Source organism: Ceratosolen solmsi, unplaced genomic scaffold, assembly GCF_000503995.2.
Source record: "Ceratosolen solmsi marchali unplaced genomic scaffold, CerSol_1.0 scaffold43, whole genome shotgun sequence".
Taxonomy (NCBI): domain Eukaryota; kingdom Metazoa; phylum Arthropoda; class Insecta; order Hymenoptera; family Agaonidae; genus Ceratosolen; species Ceratosolen solmsi.
The window spans coordinates 4,833,329-4,840,791 of record NW_011948431.1 but is presented as its reverse complement, the minus strand read 5'-3'; the positions used below and the strand labels follow the sequence as shown (position 1 = coordinate 4,840,791).

Here is a 7,463-nt window from a genome sequence, read left to right as displayed (position 1 = left end):
GTGGGGGGGGGGGGGGAAATAAACACTATATACTTTTAATAAGGGTAAATAAATTTGTAATAAAATTTCCAACATCTAAGGTTTAATAAAGTAAAGATAAACGACGGAAAAATAAACGATGACAGCGACGATGACGACGACGACGACGACTGTAATCGCTACATTTATCCCACCAAGAAACGTTGAAGGGGGATGATTCACTACAGCTGCGTTTTTTGATAAGGATTAATTTGTTATATTAAAATAATTAGTCATGATTATCTCTCTATTATTTTGTCAAGGCATTAAGCAACCAGGCTATTTCTAAGCAGGTGTTAACTTTCAAATTAATAACCTTTCCTCGTTAATAATTTGTCGAATCATTATTCAATCTTGACCGAGGTTTCTATTAGCTGCATTCCTACCTATGGACGAAAAGAAAACATTTCCTTTTCTCTTCGTCGCAATAAGAAATGGTGGAGCGTCGAGCCATTTTCCCAATTACACCACAATTTGCCATCTTTTTAATAAAAATCCACGAACAATTATCCAATTATGGCATTCGCATCGATCAGCGTGGCATCGCCCCTCTCCCAACACTATTTCCCACTAAAATGCTTAGAAATACCGATAAAAGCGGAATATCGTCATACTTGAAAACTAGCTTTTCCGGCTCTTTCTTAATCGCCGAGGCACTTCGAATTCATTAACGCTCGCGGCTTCGTTAGACGTTTCATTATCATATTCGTTACCAAAATTTTCCAATAACTTCCCCGCAAGCATTAAACGATCCACAATTTACATGATTGGTAAACGTGACTCGGGCCGAGGCACAAGGGCTCGCGTCCCATCCTCGGCCGGAGTTACGTGGTCACTCGCAAGGGACAACCCTCGGCGCCTGCGAGGAAACCCAACTAATTAAGAAAGCATCCGGGACGCGCGGAAGTGTTCGTGCGCTTGAGCGTCAATTTTAAAATGCGAACCCTGTATGTATCATCCGACGGCGCCTCGTAATTAACGAGCCGAGTAGGAAAGCTCGTCGGTCCCTCATGTGAATGCGGAGATTCGCTCGCGGGAATGCGCTGTTATTATGCGTCGGCGCCCTTCCAGCGGCTTTTGTTTGCCTCCCGATAAGACTGATATCGGCACGGGACACACGTACCTACGCCCCCGCAGCCGCCGAGAAATTTTCAAGTCCAGCCGGATGGGTACGCGATCCTCTTCGGATGCCGGTTATTACACCTTATCGACCACCCTCCCTCCCCGTACTCGCTCGGTCCCCTCACGGCGACCTCTCCGATCAATTAATTAGTAGGAGCTCGATGTGTGGCAACATGACTTTTATAATTTTAACAACCTTCCCTTACACCGTCTCCTTGCATTCTGACCCATCGCGGATAATTAATTGAAAGATCCTGCCGAAGGGTAGAGATACCTTAATATAACTTATAATCGCGTAATGATACGTTAGGGCTTAATTTCTCATCAAGATGCGCTCTGCGGCTTCAATTACGAGAACCAGGCGGATCAACGGAGGTAAGCGGAAGCCTCGTGTACCTCCTACTTCCAGTTGAGACCGGAGGCCCACCGTCCGATGCACCAGTCTCTCGAAAACAATGCTCGAGCGACGAAACCGCTGAAACAAAAAACAAAACAAAAAACAAAAAATGAAAAGAAAAAGAAGAAGAAGAAGAAGAAGAAGAAGAAGAAGAAGTGAAGAAGAAGAAGAAGAAGAAGAAGATGATGATGAAGAAGAAGAAGAAGAAGAAGAAGATGATGATGAAGAAGAAGAAGAAGAAGAAGAAGATGATGATGAAGAAGAAGAAGAAGAAGAAAGTCCCTTGAGCCGGGATAATAAAAATGCCGTGGGGGCTGCGGCGCGAGCTTCATCGATCGAGCTCGCGGCTTCGCTTAACCTCGATTAACCAATTAATTAGCCACTGGGCCATGGTTGAAACGGTCATTTCGTCAATGTCGCTTGGGATTGGGAGGGGAGGGGGTGGGGGGGGGGGCAGGAAGCGATTATCGAGATCGCTCTCGAGCCCCGCGAGTTTAGCCTCCGCCTATACGTAAAATGCCTTATCGCCGAGATTATTTAGAATCAGTTTGGCTCGAGGCTTCTGCCCCTCACCGCCCCCGACCGGTACAACGCGCATCGCGTGATAGATGCTTACCACTTAATATTCGCTCGTTACTATCAAAGTCCGCGAGCCTCTCTAGTAGCCACAGCGGCAACCATCTTTAGCGATTAAACTATTTACCCACCTCCAGACACGACACTGCTTCCCCCACCAACCCCAATCCCATCCCGATCACCGAATCCAACGTCCCGTACGATCCCTATCCCTTCCTTCGACCGCTCGCTCTCTCGCCCCTCGCTGCTGTTTAGCGGTCGACCGCTACCCCTGTGTTCCCTCATCCACCTCCGTCGCCCATCTCGCTCGCTCCACCGCCACGGCCTTTTAAATTCTAATTTTAATTGCGCTCATAAGCTGGCTCTGTTTACTCTCATTATAAGCGCGCAGATTACGCGCGCCTTGGTGTCTCTTTGTGAGCGCGGCTCCTTTATTCCTTTCTCCTTTTTTATTTGCCTCCGCTGCTTGCCGCTACTCATCGCACGAGCTGCTTCTTGCACGATATATATATATATATATATATATATATATAGAGAGAGAGAGAGAGAGAGAGAGAGAGAGTGAGTGAGAGTGAGAGAGGAGAACGCGCGCACGCACGCGAGAAGAACAAAGAAATCATCATTGGCAAAAGCGAGGGTTGTTCTATAAATTTAGAGCGAATATATACGTGCGTGCGTGCGTGCGTGCGTGCGTGTGTACGCGCAGCTATAGTTAGAGAGAGAGAGAGAGAGAGAGAAAACGGACACGGAGAAGTTTGTTGACTCTGACCTCTATTAAATTCGCTTTGCTATTAACTTGGTCCACCGAGTTTCTCCCTTTTTTTTTATCCCTCTCTTGCTCATCCTGAATGATTTTTATTTTTCTCTATATATTATACAAGCAGCAATTGGTAATGTCAGCCGGGAATATCGAAATGAAGTAAGATAAAACATACGCTGAAAATTTTAAGGAGCAGCATCAGCGGTTGTTCATGCGTTATTAATGTAATGCACTGCCGTTACTTAACTATAAACATATCCAAGAGTTTTAAAACTAATTCGTGTTTTCACTGTAATATATTAGAATTGATAATAATTTTCTCGTAATAATACTAAATATTAAAGCACGAGGAACTTGTGAAAAACACGAACGTGTTCCATTGAAGTGTTGTAAAAAGGAATAAATGAGAGAATCGAGCAAACAGGTATTCACACTCAACGTGAAAAACAATTTTCTCGAGTACCCGTAAAGGAAACAAGTACATTTATCAATGTGGCAAACTACGTAACTCGTACCGAAAAGTTGGAGCAAACGCTTAAACGGTGATTAAAAGTGCGTTCGATAATGCAATTGCAAAGCGAGTCGGGACTCGTTCCTTTCTTTATCATCCTCTACCATTTTACGAGCCTTTCGCTCGGTATTTTCCCTTTTATACAGTTACTCAAATAAACTTGAATAAAAATAAACTTTCACTTTCATTACGAGAGATCTTTAGTTACCATTATAATGGTTATCGTCGTTGTTGTCATAGTCACTGGTTCTCCATCTTCTCTTGTCGTCGTCCTTGTCGTTGTTGTTTTAATTATCGATTTTGAGAAAATGTTTGGGCGATTATGTGGCTTCGTTGATCAATCATCAGCGATTAAATGGACAAAGTGAAATTTTTAGTTTCTTTTGCGGAATAACATTTAATACGTCAACTTATCACAAAAGTGCGCTGAATTAATTTTGTTTTCTTTGAAACGTACTAAAGTAAGTGTGTTTGGTATTTTTATTAAATAAAATAATGGTACTTTTATAAATTATAGTTTTTTTTTGTTATTATTTTTGTTTTTGTTTTTTTTGTTTTTTGTTTTGTTTTTTTTTTTTTGTTTTTGTTTTGTTTTTATTTTTATTTTTATTAAGATATTCGATCAGCTTTTGTTCGTCTTAACAAAAAACTTGTGAATATCGGTGAAAACAAGCCTCGTGATTTATTTGCCTGGTACTATTGAGGGAACTTTGATCCTCGACGCGTTTCACTAAAAATATCGCAAAAAGCGCGCACGTATAAACAGTGGGAAGAGGTTGGTTGGCTCTTAGCGTGCATTCATTAGCGATTACTCAATATATCTTTCGAATTCCGTTATGTCGAAGACAGGGAGAGAAGAAAAGATGAGAGGAAAAGAGGCGCTCCCGTCGCTGGAATAAAAGGCAATTAATAAATAAACTCACGAGCGGCTCTGCCCATCCTAATTTCCAATGCAAAGACAACGGGGGAACGGCCGTTGCACCGGGGGACATTTATTCAACGTGCTCGGGGCAAGAAGGGCGCGCGTAAATATGCAACGACGCCGAAGGATAAAGAGCGACTATGATGAGCGAAGCCTCGTCCTTGCCGTTTATTTTTGGCAGCGTTGGATTTTCGTCGGCTCGCTTTCTCAGGAAATTAGACGCGGTCCAGTGGCTCGATCGTCGAGTTTGTCGTTCTGCTGCATGACGTGTTTTCCCGGAGGTCAACGATCGGCCAATCGACGGGATTTTTAAGCGACTTGGACAACTTTTGCCGGGTGGCTCTCGTCGTGGACTTTGCTGTTGTCATTTCATTTTTTTTTTTTTTTTTTTTTTTTTTTGTTTTTTTTTTTTTGCGACGCGATGCTGGAACGTACGCGCTTGGAGAAGAATGCGAATGGCAGGGATTCCAGCGATTCGATAATTCGTCTTCAAATTGATATGTACCGAGTGATATACAACACATGCTTAACTAAACTTACCGCAAAATGGTTAAAGTAATTAGAATGGTAAAGTAATTTTCCAGGTCAACAAACTTTTATTAATCACTCGCGAGTCATCGATGGTCTAATGCCCATTCGGTGACATAGCGCAATGTCGCCCGACTCCAATATCCCTTGTATTTATTTATTTATCATTGTTATTGCTGTACGTCGCTAAATCTCATTAGCCCTTATTTAAATACACTTTGCGCAAATCTACATTAGAATTTATATGCTCGGTTTTGCGAAATGATAATAATGTCGGGACGCGCGATGTTGGATCAATTACGGACAATGCGCTGTCAAGTGCCTGTCTGCATGAGTAAAAAACAGAAAAATCGAAACCAAAAGAAATAGTAACGCTTATATTGGAAATCATTAAAAAAAAAAAAAAAAAAAAAAAAAAAAAAAAAAAAAAAAAAAATAGAAAAAAGAAAGAAAGAAAGAAAAAACGTGTCTTTGCGCATGATGTGGATCCACGGAAAGTCGCGCGAGTCGGGAGCTCGGCTACAAAAGTTTTATTGAGTCATTAAGGATTTGAGGATAGCGCGGGGATGTTGGAAAATTACGCTCACGCGGGGTTCTTTGTACGGACGGGGCGATCTACCAAAAGGGGAAAAAGCATGGCCAGCCGAGGCTCGTAAGCCCGATTAGCCGCGCGTCCTTACCATTATCAGGCTTCCTGTAGTTCGCCCTTGACGCCGGGTACGCTATGATGATGCCTGGAGGCCAGCCGATTGGCCAGCTCGTGCATCACGTCCCTGTAGATGACGGTGTCGAGGTTCTCCCCGAGCATGTAGAGGAGGAACCAGTCGCCGACTTTGCTGCATCGTACGATCGTATCCACGGCCTCGCGGCGCACCAGTCGAAACCTCAGCCTCAGCAGGTAAACCCTCGTGCGCGGCGAGAAGATTATGATGACCTGCGGGAGTTTAAACAATTTTAGGCTCAGAGCGCGAATGTCCTTTTTGCCGTGGTCGCCCGGGGACTTGGAGGAGACGAGGTTGCCAAGGAGCTCCATTGGCCAGTGCTTAATAATATTCTAATTGCCATGGGACACCTTCAATTTCTCTGTAATTTAAGCTTAAGATCCTCAGATCCTCGCTGTACTCAGTTCCCATAGTTCATCTGCTAATGGGATACCTCGTTGACATTTTCACCACGAGCTCTTTATAAGGCATTTATCCTTGATTATTAAAATTAACATTTTTCTGAAAAACACATTGAACGTTAGTGGTTTTGTTAGTGAATTTAAGATTCGCTCGTTCTCCGAGGGAATATCAATGTTCTTCCTCCCGTTAATTGCCAAATTCGCTCAGTGGCCTGTGAAAATGTTGGGCAATCTGTCGAAAATACAACCTATACACGCTCCTCGCTCATTGATTCGCTTAATTAAAGCTACTTCCGTATATTAATTAAAAATCTATTGTTTCAACTTGCTGATATTTGCAGGCATTGTTGAAAAATGCATTGTATTTACAAATTGAGTTAAATCAATAGTACAATTGTGCATTGTGCGGTGATATTTCTACGCTATAGCTCGTATTGTACACTATATTGTTGTTTTACATTGTACATTGTAGTAATAAACGTTGTAGTTTACATTGTTGGAATTGTAATTTACTATTAAGAACGTGTAACTAAAATTTCATTATCTATTTTTTCTTTTTCTTTTTTTGTTGTTGTTGTTTACTTGATTATGTTTGTTTTTTTTTTTTCTTTTTTTTTTCTTTTTGGATTAATCAACCGTCATTCATCATAATTGATCCGAATGGCCTCCTAGTGGAAACATATCGAGTAACATCGCAACTCCGTGTTACGTGCAACAAAATCAAGAGGAATAAATTTACTTTTATGATAAAGAACATCTGATTTGATTTGTTTTCAAGATAAAGTCAAGCACGCGCTAATGCCCCTTGCATTAAACTTTTCATATAATGTGTTAGCATTTATCTTCTTGTCATCTCCAAGGAACAACGTAAAATGTATATTCACGCTAAAGTCATAAGCACAATCGCAGAGTCCGAGCTTATTATTTAGCAGTCTCGTCGTATCGTCTATATATCGGTTTCGCACTTCCTTGAAGAATTTCAACGACAATAATCCTATTGGCATGGGGCGGGTTCTGAGGTGGTATGGTGGTAGGGGTAAGGTGGGAAGGGGGAATATGGTAAGCGGGGAAGGGAGTAAGGGGGTGGGGGTGGGGGGGGGGGGGGGGGGGGATACAGCAATTGGAGGAGGAGGAGGAGAATTTCACGTCGAGATTTAATTTATTTCTTTCATCATTCCATTACATTGCGGACAAAGTCGGACGTCGACCCCTTGAATTTTTAATTTTTTTTTTAACATTGTATTGTAAAACGCCTTTTAATGCATCTGCCATTATATGACTATATTTCTTCAAACGATTTTAATTATGTTTCTTACAATCATACAAAGGATCACGCACACGCGCGCGCATCTGCGAGAAAAGAGAATAAAGTAATAGTTAGCTTCACGAGCGACTAGTGTATACTATAAATGTAATCAATTTCAGATAAATGAACTACACAAGTCGAGAACACGGAGTTTCAATTACAATTTTAATAATCAATGAAATTAAAATGCAATTCAATGG

The 7,463-nt window shown here is 41.8% G+C and overlaps 1 protein-coding gene across 2 annotated transcripts in view; it reads right to left on the bottom strand.

Moving 5' to 3' along the window:
- Positions 1-7,463, bottom strand: part of shakB (Innexin family member shaking B) — a 78,505-nt gene that overhangs the window by 5,686 nt on the left and 65,356 nt on the right. The window contains exons 4-5 of one of the 2 annotated variants that reach the window (XR_912946.1): positions 5,515-5,768; positions 1,415-1,615 (exon numbers count right to left, since the gene is read on the bottom strand). Coding sequence is in view for 1 of the 2 variants with exons in the window: in XM_011502104.1 (XP_011500406.1) it covers positions 5,520-5,768 (249 nt within the window). In the remaining variant the exon portion in view is untranslated. The remainder of the gene's footprint in view (positions 1-1,414; positions 1,616-5,514; positions 5,769-7,463) is intronic. The other variant, XM_011502104.1, reaches the window with a different exon arrangement.